The sequence below is a fragment of the Venturia canescens genome, chromosome 7 (genome assembly GCF_019457755.1).
Source record: "Venturia canescens isolate UGA chromosome 7, ASM1945775v1, whole genome shotgun sequence".
Lineage (NCBI taxonomy): Eukaryota > Metazoa > Arthropoda > Insecta > Hymenoptera > Ichneumonidae > Venturia > Venturia canescens.
This window is the reverse complement of record NC_057427.1, coordinates 4,205,925-4,228,547: the sequence shown is the minus strand read 5'-3', so window position 1 is coordinate 4,228,547 and position 22,623 is coordinate 4,205,925. Positions and strand designations below refer to the sequence as shown.

The following is a 22,623-nucleotide window of genomic DNA, read 5'->3' as shown; positions in this document are numbered from 1 at the left end:
TACGTTCAACCTGGACGCTGGAAGAGCTGTTAGCGCTAGAAGTGATCACGTTCGACTTGCACAACGCGTTTGATCACTCGGAGTGCTTACGACGCTAAAAGCGTGCAAGTCGAACGTACTCCCGGTTGAGTCTCGGGCCAAGTACATTGACATATCTGTCGTTTGTTGACCCAGGGCTCGGCCCGTCTACACAGAATCTATTTCAACCCTAATTAAGCGTAATTAAGCGATTTTCAGTCATAAAGGGCAATCAAGAGAGGAGGAGTCCCTAAAAGGATTGGGACAAAAATCCTTTTTTCGTAGATACACGAGAGAAAATCTCATCGTTCCTGATGAAAAAAAAAATCGAGGGATGCCTTCGACACGATGGTTTTTAGAGAAATATCTCAAAAATTTCGATGACCAGTCTGCTGACCCCAAAAAAGATTGAAGCTATGCAAATTTCTTTATCAATTGAGGAGGGAACCGCCAAATATTAAATTCAAGTAATCTTAACCGAGACGAAATAAGGCTTCTCGGAGAGAGAAGTCATTTCTACGAAATAAATTCAACCACCATAGATCATGAGACAAAAGTGGTTTTTGTTTATTTATTATTATTTTGTTCTTGGTTCAATCATCCTCAGTGTATTTTTTTTTCTCTCATCTTCTCTCTTTTTTCACTGTATTTTGGTTGTGTAAACTTGTTTCATTCTTTTACAATTATTATAACCTTATTACAATAATAATAATACAATTATCATAAAAGACGAGATTTTACGCAACGTTTGCAGTATGAAAAAGGGGTTGTCGCTTATTTTACTTTCTTCTTAAAAACTCATTCCCAGCCGGTTATTTCCTTTTACCTTAACTTTCACTTGTATTCGTGTCGAAAGAGGGCTTTTACCCGAAGACTGTGTCATCCGCTCTAGCATTCATTCCTCTTCATCCTTCTATCGGGACATGCCCTGAGCGTTTTTTACTCGCGCTGCGAATATTCGTAGCGCGAGATACCTATCTAATGCGTTAAAAGAATAGGAGAAGAGGAAAGTGTGTCCCTCGATTGTGAGAAAACAAAACGAAAAAAAAAACAAGAAAAAAAAACAAAAAAAAATCAAAAATGATATAAAAATTGTAGCCTTTTTGCTGTCGAGTCAAGTTTGTTGTGTTTTTGGGGTGAAAAAGCTTTCCACAAGCGGTGATTCAACGAGGATTGTGAAAGAGCGGGAAGCACGGCTCGATTTCAATGAGGGGGGTGGTGGATGATGAGGTGACAAAAAAACGTTTTCTCGCTCTGTTTCTGTATTTCGTTTTTGCGCGCCCTTATTTCTTCTCCCTTTTCCTTCTGTTTATTTTTTCTCTCTTTCTTTCTCTCTCTCTCTCTTTCTCTCTCTCTAACTCACACACTTTTACTCTCCCGCGATCCTTCTCACTTTGACTGCGGGTTTGTTTTTGTATCGTTTTTTTTCTCTCTTCGTAATAATATAATCATCGCGTTTTTTTCTTCCTTTATTTTTTTCTTGCTGTGTGTTATGGGGGCTCTCACTCTCCCGGAGTAGGCTTGCTTTAATTCCTGTCGGTAGCTCGGAGCTTTTCTTCAACCGCCTCCTCGGATGCCTCCGAAAGATCCGTCGCCTGGATGTACTTCTGCACACCGACCAACGACTTCTTGAGAGCGTCGAACGAGCTCGAGTACAACATCTTCTTCTTTACCTTGGCTGTGTCCGGACACCACGACATCAGGAACAATTTTTGTTTCTTGGAAGCCTGTGAAAATAATTATGACTAATTATTTTTCCAACTTCTCATTATTCTCTTCAGTGTCGGTCGCTATGACGTTATTTCGTTAAATCGTTCGGCCTCGAATATCGCCTGACATTGCCAATTTTAACTTTCGTCGGAGCAAGAGCACCGAACTCCATATTTTTCGTTAACCGGCACGCTAAATTTCATCTCTCAAAATATTAAATCCCAAAAAGCCTGAATTTATAACGAATCTATTATATTTTGGAGTGTAGTGAGAAAAAAAGTGAAAAAGCTGACCTCGGAGGTGCCTTGACACTGGTGAGTATACTCAAAGTCGAAGAGGCCGTAACGGCACTCGCCGCTTCCACCCTTCTGGAGGTCCTGGAGGAAGGCATCGTAAGCGGCGTCGCGAGCTCCGATCACCTCGACATCGATCTGCTTTTCATCCTTGATGTAAAATATTACGTATCGATGCTTCTTGTCCTTCTTTATTTCCTCGTACGTCGTCTTACAAACGTCGGCCACGGTCACACCGGATGCCTAATGAAAAGTAACCGAACAATTAGACAATGCATTTCCCTCGTGCAATTTTATTTCTTCAAAAATTATTATCCTCTCTCAAAGATTTTCATTAAATTCGATTCCGATGCTCGTTATTTGCCCTGTACATGTTTCTCCCCCGACACGTGTCCGCAATGAGAAAAGAGACGCGGTGTAGCGAGACAACTTTAGAAACGAATCCGTCGCGTTCCCTTTTAGAATCGTGTACGCGCGTGGGATGACATTTATTTCCGTACGTCTCTTACCGAGTCTATCCCGTTACTTGTACGCCAAATTAACATCCTCCTCGGCCATAGATATCTCTCATTACTTCAAAAGAAATTGAAGAAAACCAAAATTACTCGACACACCAATCATTTATGCATCTCTGAGCATTCCTTGAAATTGACACCGATTGTGCCCAAGTACAAGCACCCACCGCTGGGAGAAATCGAGGTCAAATATCATTTTCCGAAAACACATGAAAATTACATTAGCGACTCTGCTTTAAATCGATCTTTTTTTTTTTACTGTCTCCCGATGTTCGATTAATCGTAGACTATCTGGTCAAAAAATAGATTCTTTTCAAATACACCAACCTAATTACTTAGTAAAAATTAGACTGTGCCAAGGAACGTGGTTTTCGTGATCAGAGCATAACTTTTTACAACTTTGTGTTTTTTTGTCAAGGTCGATCGTGACGTAAACTTGGGGCAACATGTTTTTTCCACCAGGTTATTTTTCGATCTACGTTACGTTGCCCTTTGCAAGATGACGTCGTTTATCGCTCATTTATTTTTTCTTCATTTTCCCTCGGTTTATTTCCACCCACGAGTGTAGAGTGATCGAGCTCAAGAAAATTCATCGACTCGCATTTCGTAATCTTCTACATGCACAGCTGGAAAAAGCGTTTTTCGAGACTCCCCGAAACGTTACGTCGAGAATACGTGTCGTGATAATAATAATAATATATACTCGATTTTAGTGGCTTGCGATGTTCCCTCGTTCACGCGATATTTATAAGTTTTGGAACTATTGCCCATTCCTCGTCTATAGAGCTCCGCGAGAGTCACGCATAAGTTAGAAAACCCTCCGATATCATTTGGACGCGACATTTTCATGCCCCGTTTTCGTCGGCTACGAAGTCAAGAGACCAAGCAACGGGAGGAGCGTTCTTTGCTGTTTCAATATTGAGAAAAAATTCGTCAGTAAAATGTTGAAGAAACCGTATCTCGATTGGCTCTGAACAAAAATAAATGAAGACTCATTAGAACAAAAATAATCTTTACGAGAAAAGGCTCGAGTGCAATCGAGCATAGGGAATAACAAATTAATCACTGTTCCACTAAAACGTGCAAATCATCAGCGTCGACGACGCTGAAGTTTCCAACGTTGGAGTCCGACGAAATGAACGAAAAAAACGTTTTCAATTGGCCAATTTTTTATTTCACGAATCGTTGGTGCAGCTTGAAAAACTACGAATCGCAAATTTGTCAGGGAAGAAAATAGGAGAATTACTGGAATTATTGGAGAGTTTTTTTCGATCATTTCGTCGGACTCCAACGTTTCCGATAATTAGAAATTTCAGTCTCGACATTTCAATTTGTGAGAGATTGAAAATAACTTTTGAAAACCAACGAAATTTCTGGCACTTGGCATTTCGGAATGGGAACGTAGCGAGAGTCTCGTGCTTCTGGAGTGCGTACTCGCCGGGGAAATGGCCGGTCCCCGCACAGATCGATATTATTCCAGCGAACATGGGGGGATGATGAGGAGGGCGCGCGCGTGGTCGTTTGGAACATTGAGCCATGCGGTACAGAAAGCGGTGGAGCGGTGCGCTACTCGAAGCTCGTTCTCTGTACGGCCGAAGAAGCAGGCTCCCTCTGGGACACTTTTTAGCGAGAGCCCCCAAGGTCAAAAGGACGCACGACGGGGATGAGTGACTCGATTCACGGGTGGAAAATCAATTCGGTTTTACGAGTAGAGTCGGGGTTCTTCCAGCTTTCAACTTTTTTGAAAACCCGGCCGCAGTTATTTTGCTGTCCGAATTTTTCGTAGCTCAGTTCACAGAAACCTGGTGAGCTGCCGAATTTTTTCGACCAGTGCCCAAAGTTGGTGCTCAAGTTAAAATAACGAGAAATGCGACATTCTATTTTGAGACTACTCGGAAAAATTGAGCCTGCAATGAACCGAATCGATACGAAAAGTTGAAAAAACGAGAAAATTTCGTGCCATTTCGAAAGCGAGTCGACGAATTAGTGCGTTTCGTTGCTCCCGTGTTAAATAAAACGTAGTGGAAAATGCGAGCTCTCGTCAATCTCAATACGGCGCTGAAGTTTCCAACGTTCGAGTCCAACGAAATGAACGAAAAAAACGTTTGTAATTCGCCAATTTTTTATATCACGAATCGTTGGTGCAGCTTGAAAAACTACGAATCGCAAATTTGGCAGGGAACAAAATAGGAGAATTACCGGAATTATTGGAGAGTTTTTTTTAATCATTTCGTTGGACTCCAACGTTGGAAACTTCAGCGTCATATCTCAATGCAGATAATATCGATTGCCTCGCCTCCTTAAACGTACATGTTTCTTTTACTTGAAAGCGCTTGCTTCTCTTTACGGTATCATTGTAAAGTCTTCGAGGCGTCGGAGACAAAGAAGTGGAACTTTAATTGGCAGCTTCGTGTTAGTAATCCTCAACGAATAATAGTGATCGGTGATCGGAATCCGATCCATGACGCACGATCCGAAAGGATTGTTGGGTCGGTATAATCGCTAGAATTTTCAATGGTATCGATGAAAAAAATGCACGATGTTCGTCACTCATCGGCAGCTACGCGAGACACGAACCGGCAATCCGTCTCTCTCTCTCTCAGCCCCCCCGCCCATCGCGACGCGGCTGCCGGTCCACGATGTCGTTGACCCTCCCCCCTCGACAAAAGCCAGTGAGTGTGAGAGAGTTGTCTCCTGCAGCTGTCTTTACCGGAATCATTAAATTTTCTTTCCCACTCGCTTGTCCCTCGTTTTCTATTCGAGCACGAAAATTGCAATTGAGCATGTTTTACTCTCGTGCGTTTCAAGCCGGAAACGTTATTTCCTCAAAGTTCCTTGGTGCTTGGCAGTTCAACGAGAATAGAAAAAGTCAGCGAGCTTTAGAATTGCATAATCACTGGGTTCTAGGAATGATAAGCGTGCGTGAATAGCAAAATTGTTTGGGAAGAATTTTCGTTCGGATAACGTGGAATATTGACGAATTAAAAATTCACTTTTTGACGAACGCGCTGAGGAACGTGGAAAGTGGAAAAAAAATGGGTGGGCAAATTTTTGCCTCATTAAAATGGAAGGTTCTCGAAATATACGAAAATCGGCTGAATTCTTTTTGCTGCGGTGGATTCTGAGGAACACTTTTTTTTATAGAAACGAATGCGCGAAGCATCAAGTCCCACTCCCCACGAAATTTCCATATTTTATGCCAAGTACGAAAATCTTTGTTAAAACGAAGGCCAAGTTCGATGCCGATGGTCACGCATATACACGCGTCGTATTCAAAATAGGCTGCGATTAGTTTTTCGTCGTCCAACGAAAAAGGACACTAGAAGGACGCTCACGCCGTTTATCGACCAGTCACGTTACATGGCAGTTCTCTTTTTCTTTCGCATCGAGTACTTCTGTAGACATCTGTCAATGATGTACACCGTATTTCCGGACAGAAGTGATTCATCGACGGAGAGCTTCCTGGAAACTCCAGGAACGGTCATCGTCGAGGGAGATGCACGCAGGGAGAAAGAGAAAGAAAGCGAGCGAGGGCGCACGAGAAGCAAAGGGTGGGGGACCGAGTCTATTTATCGGTACGAGATCGAAATAAAAAATTGTAACAAGGATAATTGTTCGGCAAACTTTATAAAAAATAGTGTTGTGCTCAAATTTTTCAGTTGGAAAGAACTAATGAACTGAACAGACAATTTAGCAGTGCCGGATCAAGCACAAATGGCGACCAAAGTCCCCCCCACTTACGTCGGAACACCGGCATACTGAAGAATCCTACAGTTCAAGCTCGGACATAAAAATACCATTTTTTAAATGTATGCGTTTGTGTCGCTCGCTTCTGGTCTGTAGAGGCCAAAATTTCGAGGATTCGGGAATTTCTTATGATATGAAATTTAAGAGTTTCGGTGCACGATGTTGGCAAGTGCCGGGAGCAAAGCAGAAATGGCCGACCGGCGCGTCTGCCTCACGGCATAACCACAAAGTAAACGCAATACAGCTTTTCGGGTGATAATCAAAACGACTAGAGTTAGCGGAAAAAATGCAAAAATTTTCGTGGAAGATTATGTGTTGTCGAAGGAGATGCATCATAAGGAAATACACGGCAGAAATCTTAGAGGAAAAAAGTTTGAGAATTACGCGATATTCCGTTATCGCGAGCAGCGCGACAAAAATCTCGACACGATGAAACGGGTGGAGGGGACACCGGTGACTGACTCATGGCTTTTATCGGTGTCAAATTTAATGTTTCTTTTTTATTGACGTTTTCACACGGTCAACGACGATTGTGAATTTGCAAAAAATATGAATAAACGGTGTAAGCTCCACTGAAACTTTGCACGATCACAAATTTGGGAAATTGAGCGAGTTTGAAACGCGAACCGGTATGCTTGCCGCATTTTAGACGTTTCGATTCACGTTGCGAAGAAAAGATTAATACCTAAACGCCCTATTCTCAATTTTCTTTTTGTTTCACACCGAGCATGCACGTTTTAAAGAATAGTTACCATTTTTGCGGAATCAGTCGTGTATTAACAAGGAGGTACTAGATTTTTCTTGTTTTTTTCGAGTAAACAAGCGCACTACCCGAAAACTTTTCCGCGTATACTCCGAGATGGGCTTTGGTAGAACTGAGAATCTCCGGGCGATTTCAACGGTACACTTTCGGCGATCACTTCTAACCGCCGCACACCATCAAGGAACACCGCGACGAAACGGGAAGGGAGGATCCTCCAGTTACGGAACATGCGCGAAATCAAGGTTATCCAGTGCGCCTGCGCGCTTTCGTTGTTGGCGCTCGCGTCGCTTCCTGCGCGCGCAGCATAATCTCCCCACACCTTTTTATTCGCTGGTTGATGGTTACATTTCGCATTAGTTTATAACAAGTTTTTCGAATTCTATTTTTCCATATTGCACTCAGTTTTCTTGTCTCAATATTGTAGATCATGGTATTTGGAAGCAATGCGCCCAAGCGTCGAATTCACATTAAATTTTATACATCGTCGATGGTTCTTTGTATTCAAACCAAATGTTTTCAACTTGTACAGATGATTCGAGCGAATTTTTCACATGCTCTCGTTAGTTTTTAGAGTTTTATTTTGAAATTAGGGTTTGTTTTTCTATGAGGATTCTGGATCCTTTAATGTTTCGTAAATTACCAACCATCGATAACGGAAGACAAGTTTTTTCAATTTTTCAAAGGCTAAAGTTTCTGCTGCAGGCTAATATTCATATACCGAGAAAAAAAATTATAGAGGAAACATAATTTTAAATGATTTTCCGAATCTGCGAAAATGCATAAGAAGTGGATCATCAATTTTCTCGCTGATAGCAAAAATGAGTCAAAGCTTTTTGATGCTTGTTGCAACGATTCCGCTGATTCGCGTTCGCAGTGTTTTTACGTTCGACGTGTACGAAGTTTATATAAACGCTATTTTTGAAACGACAACATTCGATATCGCCTCTTCTCAAACGTTACACGCAGACATAAAAAGGTGCAACGATCAAAAGCCGCGGGGAGTTTTGATAAAGTTTGTCGACGGAACTTTCTCAGACGATCGTCCAATATGGTCAGAAAATAATTTAATTTTCGAATGATTGTTTAATAGAACCTTAGTTGATGAGCTTTCGAAGAAAATCGATTGAATCTTATCAAAATTAGTCATTTGCGTCAAGGACACGCGTGTGTGCCAGGCACGTATTTATGAAGGAAAGGGGGGACCAATCAACGATCGGGACGTGGGGAAATTGCCATATATGGGCAGCGGCATGCAATAGGCCCCTCCGAGTGTGCTCTCTTGCTGTCTCGACGAAAAGAGCGAAAAGAGGGTGTGTGTGCGGTCTACTCGGGAAGAGGCATGAGAGATACGAACTCAACGCAGCTCGTGTATTATAGGTTTCAAGCGTTTCGACCAATTCCACTCCCTCTGCATCGCCACACGCGCGCCAACCACCTGGTGGACGAAACACGAATCATTTTTATCCAGTACAAACGGCAATTGAACTCATTCGTAAAGACGATTTCAATCTCAACAGAGCCTTATCGGGCTGATTGACATAAATTCATTTCCATGTGATTATTCAAGTGAAACGGGAAGAACTGCACGAATATTTAAAAAATGTATTCGAAGAATATTTTTACATTTTGTATTTCTTTGAGAGAGTTTAGTGTTTGGGAACTGGTGTGCGTATCTGAGTAAATTCGAATTCGAGATACAAAAAAACGACCAATTGTTATGAAAGCGCGTGTCACGGTCTTTTTATTTTCAGTAATTAATCGTGTATCGATGACTCGTATTATTCTTAGTTGTACCTATTTCTGACAGGAATTTATTTAAAAAATCGCTTTTCATGACAGATATAACTTTACTTGCTTTTTTGTCCGTTTCGCACCCCCATTTCCCTCAAAATAAATAATCAACTCTAACGATTTTGAATGAATCGTAATTATGTTCAATCACAGCTTCAGCTCGAAACCGTGCCATTGTTTTTTCAGTAGCGAATAAAAATAGTGGCCATCGCGAGTAGAATTATTTCTTTGAAAAAGTTACGCCCTCTAATCAGACGCGTTGTACGATCGACAACGAAAGTTACGAAACCTCGAACACTGAGATCATGGTTTTTTAGAATCCGTGAGTTCGAAAAACCTTCACAAAAACCACAAGTGTTTAAAAAAAAACTTGCTTAAATATCGACTTATATTAAAGGTAAAATATGTTGCAGGAGTGGACACAAGAATGATTTTGAATAAAAAAAAATCACCGATGAAAGGGTACGAGATGAAAAAGTCCAAACAATTTCCAGTCGTAGTGACTTTAATGAGATCCTATTACATTCCTCCCACCGTTTCACATTTTTCGATCGCATGCTATCGCTATTATACGTATCTACATATATTTATAATTACAATGTATATTGTATGATTGATGTATATACAAACGGAAATAAAAAAAGCAACGAGGGCGAGTTTCATTTTGGATACGAATCCACAGTGTATCGAATGTTTCTTCATAATTCAAACATTTGTCATCGCTTGATCAGGTGAGTGTCAAAATCATTAATATTATTATTATTGTTTATATTTACATCACGAATATCTATTCGATCTCCGTACATCAGTTATTCTAATGCGACTATCCTTAAACGACTACCCCTAAAAAGATACTCTAGATACTCTTATAAATGAAGCTTTGTCCAAAGGTTCGTTAAATGGCTTCTTTTTTCGAACCGATCGAAAAGTTTATCAAGTTTGTCACTATTTACGTTGAAAATAAATATTTTTCCTCATTTTATTTTCTAACTTTCCTAATCATCGTTAAATATAATTTCGCAAACAATGAACTTGGGTAATTCCAGTTGACAGAAAAAGCGTCGTTTGGATTTTTCACATTTGCTTTCCAAGATTTAGCAAACGAATCGGAAAAAAAATCTTCGCTGTGCGTGCGATGGAATCGTGAGTATTCAATGTCATGTTTCGATAATATCTACTTATAAATAGTCTATAAAAAGAGGAACGAATAAAGTTGTTTAAGATCAAAGATTCTTCGACATTGTACACTTGTTTTTTCCCAATTTCCCCTTTCCCATCAGCCATTCACACATTAATAATTCATTCGTTCTTCGCGTTCTAACCCCTCGAATACGTTACAACGCATAATAAGAATATTTCGAAATCGACGAACCAAATTGTGTTTTTTTTTCAAGAATAATATCACTTATGAACAGCAATAAAAGTATCGGCACTGTATTTTTTGCCCTGGAGCTTTTCTCCCTGAACGAAACTTCGTTATCACGGTTGGAGACTTGTGGGACGCTCTGCAGCGACGAGTATAAATTCAATAGAAAAAATCGAAAATTAAGAAAGAGCGCACAATAATTCGAATATGACGGTGGGCTCGTTTTTCAAGACGGAGAATCCCCAACTCCACATCAGTTTGCTGATTCGAATGAAAAGTAACTGGAAATATAGTGTGAGTAAAAATTGAGCACGTTCGTCGTTGCTCACTAAAATGTTGAGATTTGTAGCTAAATCGCTTCGACGATGATTTTAAGGAAGAAAATGACTATTCAGACGTACATAAAACGTTGCCACTTCGCTTGTTCATAAGTTTATTGAAATTTATGAAAATTGTCTCATACTCAGTGTTGCATTGGTTCGTCGAAAATCGGAGTTTAAGCAAAAACGTTTGAGTGCTAATTCATTGGTCGGGAAACGCATTTTCCTGAGGTTACGGATCGTTCAAGAATTCTTGGCTTTCTATGAATGTCAAACGCACGATTGAAATTATAACACATTAGCTAAATAGATATTATATCGGCGCACCATTAGTTTGATCGTGTTTACAAAGTATTCAATAGCTAGTTTTTCACAATTTTTTTCCACCGTAAATCGATACTTTTTTATCACTCGCGATGCACGAGAGGTAACAGATTTGCAAATGAGAAAAGATGCATTTGTATTTCACTCGATTATTACAATATCTCGATGTCTGGTAAAAATGTCAAATGAAAAATATAAAATAAATAAAATACTTCTAAGCATCATAAATTCGTTATGAAAGCGAAACATCGTGCTGTTGCCGATTAGAGAAAATTTTCTTCTGTCCCAATCATTATCATCAGTCAATGACTCTACTTTTGAAATTCTAGAAACATTAAGCATCGTTAAAATGATACACTCTCAATGCCAATGACTTCGTTCACTGAAAATAGAAGCAACGAATCAGCTGAGCGGACATTTGCGATTAACTGTCGAGAATAAAGTGGCCTAAGACGTACGCCTCGTTGTTGAAAATCGACGAAGCGTCGTTACAAAAAGTAAAATGTTAACTCGACTGAGATGAGGCCGGTGGCTGCATGGTTTACGAACGGTGCTGTTGCGACACACCATCTCCGTGACAAAAACGTATCTTTATGCAAATGTAGAACGAAACTTTCGCCTAATACTTTTAATTCATCATCATATGAGACTTACACATACACAGCTACACAGTGTAAAATTAGTCGAGGATTGGCGATATGATGCATAACATTACGAAGGTTTACAAAATAATATGTATACGGAGAGCTTCGGGTTGGTCAGCGCCCGTTGATTCTCCAAAAACTGAACGTGAGAAGCGAGAATGGACGTCCGGAGAATGCAAAACTCCAATAATCATGATCAAAAGAAAGAGCTTAATCGCAAAAGATGGAATAACGATGGAGCTTCGGGAGAAAATCAAGAGATTTTCCAAGCTTTGAGCACACTGCGCGATTAATTCCGTTTCATCGCGTCGTACATGATTGATCAGTCATCGGTGTTTCGATACACGACGTCCGAGGTCAACCCGAAGTATCGTTCAACGTTCTTCACATCTGCTGTGGGACCAGGTCGGAGGAAAGGGTCTAACGAAAAAACGTTAGATGAGACCTCGTTTTTTCTTGTAATCCTCCAAGTTCAAGGATCTCCGGGGTCCGGTGTCCTTGATATTGCTAATGGGTTTTGGTAAAACGCTCACGGGATTACCTGTGTGATAAAGAAAACTGAGTTGAGAAAAATCGGTTATAATAAAAAGGAATGGGACAAGCTCTTCTCGAATCTCTTGCTTCGAAGCAAATTTATAGCAATTTTTCTCGTCGCATCATCTTTCCAGCTTCCTATGCGTTTCAACAACACGGGAACCATGAAAATGAAACGAGAGCTGTCGCCTCTCGAGAAAAGGTGTGGAATCATTGTAAACACTCAAGAGAGCTCATTTTGCGAAATTGGAAAACTTTTTTTTCGTGAATATACGAATAGAGTGTGGATTGGCGTAGAGAAAGAATTTGCTATAGTGGAGAGAGACTCACTTGGTAACGGTACTTCTAAGTCTATCGTGATATCGAAATCGTGAGCATCAAAAAGATCTTCCGTGCTCTGTTTCTTCTTGGGCTCCGGGCCGTTTTCCTTGTCGTTGCTAATTGTGCCAAGAGCGTCTCCGATGACCGGATTCGGGCCGGGCGGTTTGTTGGGTTCGGCAGAAACGGGGGGAGTAACGTGGGAGTCGTCCTGTTTGAAGCCCATGCGCGGTTTCGTGCTGCGTCTCGTGAACGGATCGTCGGCGACCTTACCCTTGTTCGCCTTGACCTCTTCCATGATTGCTTTTTCCGCTTCTTCGACATTTTTCTTTCGATTACGGTCATTGATGTACGAGATACTGGATATCGTGGCAGTGCGCATTTTATCTAATTCCGATGCTCTCTCCTCGAGCTCGCTGAGCTCGAGATTCAACCTCCTCGCGGTGTCGTTGTCACCTCGACAATTGGCGGCGTCGCGTTCTCTCATCAACTGTGCTTTCTTCATCGCGTAGTTGTAAGGATTTTGTTTGAATCTGCCCTTCTCTTGGACTATTTTTTCAATATCTTCCTCTTTGAATTCATAAACCATCGCTTCCTTAATGTCTTTGAGCTTTTGTTCAAGTTCGTCGAACGTAGGCATCGATATGCCTTGGAGCGCGCATGTTTCCTTCCACTTGAAGAATTCCGATTCCGTGAATTCCTGATTCGAAACAAACTCGAGACGGAATACTCGCTCTTGAGCGCCATGACGCAGCTTCAGGCCTTTGTTCGTTCTCGTACCACCGAGCTGATAAATCTTACCGGTCTCGCAAACACCGCTTATCTCGGCGACTCGATAAACCGGTTTCCCGTTGTTATTACCGATACCAATTCGCACGAAGCAACCCTGAACAACGCGATCGAAGAATGGAAGGTGTACGAAACGTTCCATCTTGTGTCTGGACAAACGCACTTTGTTCAATTCATCTTTGTTATTCACGAACACGAGTTTCTTCGGTTTGCTCGGTTTTGTGGTGCTGCTGGTTACCGATTTATTGTCGTCGGCCTCGGAATCCGAGTCGCGACTCGAACTCGAAGACGATCTGCGATGCGAGGTGGCTTTTGCAGCTGATTCTTCGTCACCGCTGTCCGAGGAACCACTGTCGTCCGAATATATGTCCGATGCTTTCAATTTTGTCTTATTCCCGCTCTTGTGATCGTCGTCCAGTTCTTCCTCTTCCATGTCTTTCGACTGTTGCTGCTGTTGTTCAATTCTCTGCTTCTCCTTTTCCTCGCGTTCTCGTTTTTCTTCTCTTCTCGCTTTGAGCAACGACATTGCATGGAACTTTTTGTCTTGCTTTTCCTCGATCGTTTTCTTCCGATCTTTGCTCCGTTCTTTCGGGTCGGGGGCTCTCTCGAACTTCTTTTCCTCCACGTTGCTCATACTCACGGGTACGCTGTTGATCGTGCTCGCGTTTGAAATACTACCAGCGTTATTTCCACCCGTTCCACTCAGACTAGGCACGTTACTCGTTACTTTTTCACGTTTCTTCGATTCTTTTTGCTTTCGTAATTCTTGCTTTTTAGCCATACGTAATTTTTTCTCTATCTCGAATCTTGTTTTCTTGATTTCACGCTGTTCAATGCGTTTGTAAATCTCTTGTTCACGTTCTTTCTCCGTCATTTGTGCCAATCGCGCCTGGTCCTCCGCGTCACCCATCAAGTTTTCGTCGTATCCATCATTGAACTCCTCCTGGCTCGACTCCGAAACACTGGTGTCAGAATCCGAGACTTCACCTATTTTACCAATAACAGATTGCGACAAATGAGCACCGGAGACAAACAGACTCTCTTAAGTGAATTTCTCAGAATAAAAAAAAAGTGAACACAAGTTCGTTGCAATTGCCGTTAGGTTTGCAAAAATCATAATTGAAATAGCTGAAAATATCATGATAAATAACAACCTTCTTCGGGTTCCGAAGTCTTGGCTGATTCCTTGTCGTCACTCCCGCTCTCTTCGGAGCTGGATCGTGTCACCTTCCTCTTATTTCGTTTGTTCGGCATTTTCTTCTTCTTCGTCTTCCCAGCTTTTGCGTTCCAATCATCATCCGAGTCAGAAGTGTCGGAATCTTCTTGTTTCGTCTCTTTCCTTGCAACGCTGTTATCTTCGTTCGATTGGGAGCCATCGTTTGACTTAGCTTTTTTCTTCTTTGCCAAAGACAGTAAGTCCTGAGAAGAAGGACCATTCGTTAAAGAGGTTTTAAGAATAATAATTTATTCAGATAGACCCTTTAATTAATTCCAAGTATATTGAAAACAATGAAAATGAAATGGTTTGAAAAAGCATTGACCCAAGTCTCGTCGATTGATATTTTTCCCTCCTTTTTAATGAGCATCTATGCTCTCTCGAACTCGTCTATAGACAAAACAAACAATTGCTATTCTTGTGTTCAACCTTATGACAGCATCACTTTCCAGAAGTTCAAAGCTCTTAAGTATATCAATCTTACAGCTAAGAATGGAAAAATGTTTTGAGACAAACCAAATAAGCTTCTCTGGATGTGCGAACTAAAAAGTTATATAGAGCTGTTGGGGCACTGAAGTTTTATAAAAGTTTCTTGCTATAACCCAAAGTTACAACCAAACCTTAACGATATTCCGATGTTAAAACTAAATCTTATTTCGAAACAAAGTAGAACGGAGTAAAATACGGGATGCATTCTTAGAATGAAGGTTATAAATGCTCGTACATTATCCAGATCCGATCCGCTGTCTGATGCACTTCCACTACTGTCGGAATCAATTAAAGCCTGATTCTTCCTTTTCGGCATCTTTTTAAATAATTTTTTAGTCCGAAAAGCCCGACAAAGGGAAATAAATAAAGCGTCAACGAGGAACGCAGAAGTGAATAAATGTCATACACACAACGACACACGGCACAGAGTAAAAAAAAACGTCTCGTAAAAGGCTTCAGTTTCAAGGAGCCTTACGTTACAACAATATTTTACTTGCCGCAGCAGCAGGTATACACACGCGCACACACACAACACACACAGTAGTAATTTATCGTGCGCGGGCCTGCAAAGCGTGATGCTAACGTGAGAAATTCATTTTGTCAAAACAGATTCGTGTCATACCGACTGTCGATGAAAACTTGTAATTCTTTCTTTTATTAGGAAAATGATTTAGCATGTCTTACAAATATATGTATAACGGTTGAATACTTCGTCAATTTTTCTGTTTTTGCGTTGTGCTTGCAAAATGATAATGTTATTATACGTGAAGATTATCATGTACAGATATATATATATAGTGATAGGCTTACCGATAGAGTCTGATGATTCTTGGCTCATCAGTACTGTTTTTGGTTCCATGGATTGCCACCAACAAGCGCTGACTTGGACTGTGGTTCTGTGGTACACGCTCACGCGCAGCAGCAGCTGCCGACCAACTAACATCTCGAGCTGTCATACCGTACTAATTTTTTTCTTCACTAAATTTCTTCGATATTGTTATTGCTTTATTTTGTTGCGTGAAAAGTTAAGATTATCAGTAGGCTGCAACAAATCGTCCGGTTAGGTTGACACGAATGATACGTGGATTTCGGTCGAAGCATCGTTCCTAACAATCCTAACAATCGCCTAGTATCCCCAGGGCAGAATCGGAATGTTTGGTGCGACGATTGTAACGTTGGGGAAAAAAAATGTTCCTTTGACGCGGGCCAACTTTGTCGTTGAACAATAGTCTTACTTTTATTGTTTTTGTCAGTTTTCTGTTATTAAATCAATTTGTGACACGATTTCGAAGTGATTTTTTTTTCGTAACGACCGTGTTAAACGCATATTCTCTATGGATGAAGCGAAATACTATATGCGACCCCCGCACCATGCAAATGGCGAAGGACTCGCGATGGATGCCAATGGAAACGGAAAACGTGTAGAACCGAGCTTACAATTTCATCATCCAAGACAGGATTCTGATGTATGTTCTTTCTCTCAACATATTTTTCACGAACGGACACTTATTATTTTTTCTTGCGTTCTTGTTTTCCTCTTTGGCCGTACTCGTCTTGCTCGAACAACGCGAGGATTTTATTGCTTTGACAGTTCACGTTTCTTCGACAGTTCAATTCCTCGGGACAGGAAATATCTTGTGGTTTGATTTGAAATTACCGTGATTCCTACTCTTCTGCAAAATTATGTTTAACAAAAAGTCGAAAAAATATTATGATGTAATTTTTTTTATGGTCTATTTTAATTTTCCGTTATGTGAATTTCTTACGCTTTGACAATTTTTGGAACATTGTATTTACTGAGTAGCTTGCTTAATCGCGTAATGAAGCTTCATCTTTTTGGTATTTTGTCTTTTCAACCCACCCTCAACCAACGTACCGTAGGCATGTTGAAATGAAAATTTCTTTATTCTCACAAAGTTTATAGGATTACACAGTTCATGAAAGATACTTGAATTTTGTATTCCTGCTACATTGTGGGAATAAATTTACTTCCAGGTCAATGTACAAGAGCTTCAATGTCATTTGTATGATAATTATTGTTAGACGTTGTGTTGGGTAGACCTAGCAAAACTTATAACTTATTTTTTTCTATAACTGTAAGGAGGAAGTTGTCTTTGGAACTACAGTAAATGTTGATGGTGTTATTGGTATCTAATTTCTGTCATTCAGGAAGAACGAGAATCCACTGACCTGGACTTTGTGTACGACGATGCTGATAATCATGTGAACGAGATTGCAGAGTTGTATAGCTATACGGAGCAATATGAGCTCCAGTTAAATGTCAAAGTGAGTTCTTTGTAACAGGATTTATTTTTTTTATAGTGTTACTATTCTCGGAGAAATTATTTTCGTTGTTGGCAATAATTAATACAGGCTTTTTAAATCTGCACAGTTGACTCATGAGAAATCTGTTTTTGAGGTAATTTCTTGGATGTGACTGTTGAGATATTAGAATCTAGGAGGATTGGAGAATTGCATTGAATGAATTGTCATGAGTCGTTGATTCCTATTGTTGTGATTTTGTTCACCGACAATTGCTTTTCATAATTAAAAATATGAAATGCAGAATTCTTAGTTATACCAAATGTCATGCCCAAAAAAGCCCTCGAAACACTTTTTTTTTTGATTCAACATTCAAAATAATTAGTTTCCTGAAACACGATCTCTCAAGAACGTTGTACTAAATTTCATTTTTTTTCAAACATGGTGGCTGAAATAAGAAATGGTTTTGATCACAGGCTTTTGAGGATCTGATGGAGGGGTACAAACTTCGTGCTTCGTGGCAAAATTTTTCAGTATCTCAGCAAAAAGCAGTGATAAATAAATTATTGGATCAGCTAGAAGTATCAAATAAACATATGAGAATGAAGGCAGCTAGATGTATTCTCTATATAGCCCAAGGCTGCTGGGCTGAAGTACAATCTGACAGAGAGCAACAGGAATGGACTAAAACTAACGTCATGCTTCTTTACGAAGCTGGGGTCTTTCCAGCTTTCGTCGAATTGCTCAATATCGAGATGGAGTATGCATTTTTCTAATTTTTCTCAATCTTTACAAAAGATATTACAAAAGATAGACTGTCCAATATCTTTCAAAATACTCGTTCGTTACTGATGTAATTCATGATATTGTAGAAACAATACCGCTGCTACATCCGCAATGAGAAAATTGGCCGTGAGTCTGGCGGATTCTGTGGATCTTCGAATAATTCTATCCGTTCTATATATTATAACGGAAGTGATGAGAGAAGAAATGATACATCATGAGACAAGTCCTTACAAGAATAATATCGAATCTTTTAAGGAGGAACTCGGTAAGATGCTGATTCATTAATGATCTTTTTCAGTCTTGAATATGTCGTCACTATTGCACAATTCTAACGTATGTATTGAACAAATTGTACAGTGAATCCTTACGGACAAGATTTACTTATTGTAAAACTGTTGAGCATGGTGACTTGCTTCTGTAGCGGTTTTGCCCCACATTTTCCTATGAAGAAGGTACTCCTTCTCCTATGGAAACTCATACTAGTATCACTCGGTGGTATCAATGAACTTCGACAATTGAAGAAACTCTATCGAGAAGAGGCAAATTTAGATACGGAACAGGAAGATACGATAGAGACCGCAAAAACGATGAGGGCAAGCTCACCACCTTGGAGCGCTGGTGATTTGTTGGACTCGCAGAATCCAAAGAGAAACATCAAATCTTTCAGACGTGTTAGTATTTCATTCATCCACTAGACAATTCTTGTCCAATACTCACCTTTGTTAATCCTTGAAATAATTGCTTATCGATTCTCTTCGACGTAAGAGGGTGCATAATTTCTCGTGTTATTTTACTAAATCAATCTAATCAAGAGTTTTATGAATCGTTTGGTATGTGCAGCAAGGTCTCATAAAGCAAAGCTCTCTCGATGAGCCGGGCTTGGCAATGGAGCTTGAAGGAGTTGAGAACAGTGAACAAGAAAGCAGTGCAAACGAGAGCGAGTATTTCTCGAAACCAATAGTCTTCCACAACGATGTAAATCCACAATGCCGTAATCGCGCGCGCCCAGCAAAGTTCAAACCGAGGCCAAGACCTCCACCACCTAACGTGGGAAAAAGTTTACCTTGGACCCCGAAAGTCAGACAAAAGGACGTCGATACTTTTCTTGACGTTTCGAGATTGAAATTCGTTGGGTATAAATTGAACAATGACAGCGAGAGTTTGGCTGGTTTGCCTCAGCCCATACATGAGGGTGTCAATACGTTGAAACGCGTGAGTTCATTTTATCTATTCCGATATCAGGTTCAATATTTTTTTTTCGTAATTTTGCGTAATATTGAAAACCAATTTCAGTATTACTCGAAGCGACGATCAAGTTTCATTGTTATTGACGTTTTTTAACTCATTAAATTTCATTTCGTTCAAATTCTTATGTTCAAGAAAGTGGGAGTGAATCGTTTAAGTCAAACTCGAATTTCTCGAAATTTTTCCGTATAATCTGATTAACGTGTGACCTTAAACGCAACCTGATAAAGGAATAAAATGTTTCTTGAATTTCTTTTTTTCTGAACGAAATGAAAATATTTTCGTATTTTTATCGTTACTCTCTACCATCGAATTTCGCAATTCTCTGAATTATTGCTATCTTATGCGCTATCTTATGCGGACTTTATATACCAACATGGTAAACAGACACGTGCTTCGATGCGATCTCCAATGAAGATAGGAAAAAAGCTGTAATGATTTCAGCACATGTACACATCACTGGCGGAAGTTCAAATTCAAAAAGAGGAGGAGATCGTTAGGAACCCAATGAGCACACCCGAACCTCCGCTTCGACAGACCCCCACCGAAGTTTTGTATCAAGCGATTCTGTCGAATCTTCCACAATACATGATAGCGTTATTGAAAATTCTTCTCGCAGCTGCACCCACGAGTAAAGCTAAAACTGACAGTATCAATATTTTGGCAGATGTGCTGCCAGAAGAGATGCCGTAAGTATTGAAAATGAAAAAACAAATCTCATACACCATTGCCAATTCAAAAGCACGCAGATAGAGACCGATCAAGAATATTCCGTCACCTTCAGATACCCCAATAAACTACATTTAATACCAACAGCGTCATTATTGTTTACCTCAAATCTGTCCAGTCATGCAGCTTTTGACGAGATAGCGTTTCAATATCTGCGACGTATTCGAGAGTTTAAAATCTTCCTAGGTTCAATCACTGTAGTATTTTAGCGACCCAAAAAGATTGTGTGATTCGATACTGAGAAAAAAATCATAAAAATCGGATCTTCAAACTAAGGAAAAATTTATTTACAGAATGACTGTTCTGCAATCGATGAAACTTGGAATCGACGTGAATCGTCATAAGGAAATCATAGTAAAAGCCGTATCGGCTATATTGCTTCTCTTACTCAAACACTTTAAGCTAAATCATATTTACCAATTCGAATTTATGTCGCAACATTTGGTATTCGCGAATTGCATACCGCTGGTTCTCAAGTTTCTTAATCAAAATATCCTGGCATACATTGAAGCTAAAAATGTGTAAGTAGTTTGAAAAGTCAATTGAAACTTCCAGAAAACGAATGACGCGTTACTGATCGTTTATTTTCTTCGCAGCATTCCTCTGTTGGATTTTCCAATTTGCGTAATCGGTGACCAGCCAGAACTAACGATAGAGAGCCTCGAGATCGGTGACAGTCAAATTTATTCATGGCGAAATGTATTTTCGTGCATCAATCTACTGAGAATTCTCAACAAACTGACTAAGTGGAAGCACAGCAGAATAATGGTAATTTGTTTTTGACTATTTTCTTACTCACTTGAAAAAAATATCTGCTGATAACGGATTCCGGTGACCAATGTGAAAATTTATTTCAGATGCTCGTAGTTTTCAAGTCAGCTCCGATTTTGAAGCGTACCTTGAAAGTCAGACACGCCATGATGCAGTTGTACGTGCTCAAGCTTTTGAAAATGCAGACAAAGTATCTCGGGCGTCAATGGAGGAAGACAAATATGAAAACGATCAGCGTTATTTATGCAAAGGTTCGCCATCGATTGAACGACGATTGGGCCTATGGCAACGGTCAGATTTTTTCTTTCTCGTCTACAAATCGTTAAAGCTTTGAAAATTTGTGAGTCCGCTCAAAGCTCTGAATCTCCGTTCTTTCGGTATTCGTGGCTTGGGTCGACCAAAATATCAAAAGGTCATACAGTTATTCAGCCAGGCGATCTTGCTTTTTTTCTCCATCAGAAAAAGCATACCCGCCCTCGGATTAACCTTTGGTGCGCAGTATTTTTAAAGCCCCTTTCGCTTCTCTTTTTTTTTTTTTTTATAGATCTGGAGGCAAGACCTTGGGATTTTCAAGCGGAAGAATGTGCATTGCGAGCGTGCGTCGATCAATTTAACAACCGACGTTACTTGATGACAAACAGGGACGAGCAGCTGGAACCTGTTGATACCTCGGTGACTTCGGTGCTCGGTGTCGATGTCGAATTGACCGATGAATTCAAGCAACATTACGAACTTTGGTTGCAGCAAGAAGTGTTCCAAACGACAATAGACTGGGACAAATTGTTAGAATCGGAAAACTGTGAGATTTAACAGAATGATATCGTCCGTTAGTGCCGCTGTCATTGATTCTCTCGTCAAACGGAGATGGGCGTTATTGATTATTGTTAAAAGTTTTCGTCTTTTCGCACTTGCAATAATTTGTTTGATAACGATTTTAAAGTATTCCCAGAGCGCGTACGATTGAGTTTGAATAATTATAACACCGCAAACAGAAATCATAATTTAATGAGAATTGCAATTATTTCCTTTTGTTTCATAATCACATAGGCGCATCTCCGTTCACAAGAGACACTCGATTAAATCATGTTTCATATACAACCGCTCCTGTTTGTCGTTACTCAGCGGAGACGCAGTTTAACAAGGTGAACGGAGACGAATCATAATCATTTTAAAATACCTCCAACTCGTGTTGATTTTCTTCAAAATATTCTCAAGATTTAATGGAGTAATGAAAGTGACGAAAAACTTTAGCAACAAAAAGCGCGTGACTCGACATTCGTGAATTTATACGAAAACCGCGCCGGGAATCGTGAGACTTGTCTCAGTTCAGATTTTGGGTGTCGAATCGCTGCTAATCGATACAATTTATGGATTCGTTCCAACTTTGAAATTTGCTTTTTCTTTTTAAATCGAGATTCGGGGAAATCGTTTATCAAAGGAATCCACAATATACATGCTATTCGTAACAATCGTGTAATTTGATGATGAGTCGTGGGTTACTCAACGATGTTCACCGATGCATAAACTCAGCCATGGTCTGGAGATTCGGCATAAATAACAACGTGTACCATTTTTTTAATACTTGTAAATCGACTTTGAATTCTTATTAGATATATCGCATTCATTCGTATAACGAAGCAGGAGATTTTTTTAAATGTACATTATACCTCCGCCCACGCGTTTTATTAGTCCTGACAAATGTCTATATAAGTTAATCGCTGTATTCAATAAACCACCAATCGAAACTGCATCTTATCATTTGTCCTCAACTAATCGTTTCACTTTTGCAACGAAATGCAGCCAATTGTTAAGTTTTTTAGACTAATGTCAGACATTGTTTTTACTCGTGCCGTTAGAAATTCGTCACGCTTCATGTTGAGTCCTTGTTTCGGGCACATTTTCATCAAGTTTTATACCAAGAATTTAATAGCTGGTATCCGGACAGTTTGGGTCTCGATTTCATGCACGAACAATTTCAAAATGCACTTCTTGC

The 22,623-nt window shown here is 40.0% G+C and overlaps 3 protein-coding genes and 2 long non-coding RNA genes across 6 annotated transcripts; 3 read left to right on the top strand and 2 right to left on the bottom strand.

The window, feature by feature from the left end:
• Positions 1 to 561: 561 nt before the first annotated feature.
• On the bottom strand, positions 562 to 7,235 carry tsr (Cofilin/actin-depolymerizing factor homolog tsr). Its single transcript, XM_043425076.1, has 3 exons — positions 7,036 to 7,235; positions 2,022 to 2,264; positions 562 to 1,745 (listed from the first exon to the last, which is right to left on the bottom strand). The coding sequence occupies exons 1-3, from the start codon at positions 7,036 to 7,038 to the stop codon at positions 1,545 to 1,547; spliced, it is 447 nt and encodes a 148-aa protein (XP_043281011.1). The 5' UTR covers positions 7,039 to 7,235; the 3' UTR covers positions 562 to 1,544.
• Positions 5,488 to 7,160, top strand: LOC122414156 (uncharacterized). Its single transcript, XR_006261709.1, has 2 exons — positions 5,488 to 6,111; positions 6,196 to 7,160. It is a non-coding gene; the product is annotated as an uncharacterized lncRNA (long non-coding RNA).
• A 630-nt stretch (positions 7,236 to 7,865) lies between the features above and the next one.
• LOC122413375 (uncharacterized) lies at positions 7,866 to 9,499 on the top strand. 2 transcript variants are annotated; one of them, XR_006261542.1, is made up of 3 exons: positions 7,866 to 8,097; positions 8,190 to 9,159; positions 9,251 to 9,499. It is a non-coding gene; the product is annotated as an uncharacterized lncRNA (long non-coding RNA). The 2 variants fall into 2 exon arrangements; XR_006261541.1 differs by having other exon boundaries at positions 7,866 to 9,159.
• Positions 9,325 to 15,335, bottom strand: Rtf1 (RNA polymerase-associated protein Rtf1). The gene is made up of 4 exons (XM_043423676.1): positions 15,073 to 15,335; positions 14,287 to 14,551; positions 12,356 to 14,119; positions 9,325 to 12,032 (listed from the first exon to the last, which is right to left on the bottom strand). Exons 1-4 carry the CDS (start codon positions 15,151 to 15,153, stop codon positions 11,926 to 11,928), a joined length of 2,217 nt encoding a protein of 738 aa, XP_043279611.1. The 5' UTR covers positions 15,154 to 15,335; the 3' UTR covers positions 9,325 to 11,925.
• Positions 15,336 to 15,748: 413 nt separating this feature from the next.
• Strip (striatin interacting protein) lies at positions 15,749 to 22,375 on the top strand. The gene is made up of 11 exons (XM_043423216.1): positions 15,749 to 16,303; positions 17,007 to 17,123; positions 17,576 to 17,859; positions 17,972 to 18,150; positions 18,243 to 18,556; positions 18,726 to 19,097; positions 19,575 to 19,819; positions 20,153 to 20,380; positions 20,456 to 20,627; positions 20,717 to 20,921; positions 21,175 to 22,375. The coding sequence occupies exons 1-11, from the start codon at positions 16,172 to 16,174 to the stop codon at positions 21,438 to 21,440; spliced, it is 2,514 nt and encodes an 837-aa protein (XP_043279151.1). The 5' UTR covers positions 15,749 to 16,171; the 3' UTR covers positions 21,441 to 22,375.
• Positions 22,376 to 22,623: the final 248 nt, after the last annotated feature.

Coding starts and splice junctions, on each gene's coding strand:
- tsr (XM_043425076.1), bottom strand. Junction 1,746..2,021: donor AGTGTCAAGGCACCTCCGAG/GTCAGCTTTTTC, acceptor TTATTTTCACAG/GCTTCCAAGAAACAAAAATT.
- Rtf1 (XM_043423676.1), bottom strand. CDS start 15,153: ATGCCGAAAAGGAAGAATCAGGCTTTAATTGATTCCGACAGTAGTGGA. Junction 14,552..15,072: donor GCGGATCGGATCTGGATAAT/GTACGAGCATTT, acceptor CCTTCTTCTCAG/GACTTACTGTCTTTGGCAAA. Junction 12,033..12,355: donor CTTAGAAGTACCGTTACCAA/GTGAGTCTCTCT, acceptor TTTATCACACAG/GTAATCCCGTGAGCGTTTTA.
- Strip (XM_043423216.1), top strand. CDS start 16,172: ATGGATGAAGCGAAATACTATATGCGACCCCCGCACCATGCAAATGGC. Junction 20,381..20,455: donor TACATTGAAGCTAAAAATGT/GTAAGTAGTTTG, acceptor TTTTCTTCGCAG/CATTCCTCTGTTGGATTTTC. Junction 20,922..21,174: donor CGATTGGGCCTATGGCAACG/GTCAGATTTTTT, acceptor TTTTTTTTATAG/ATCTGGAGGCAAGACCTTGG.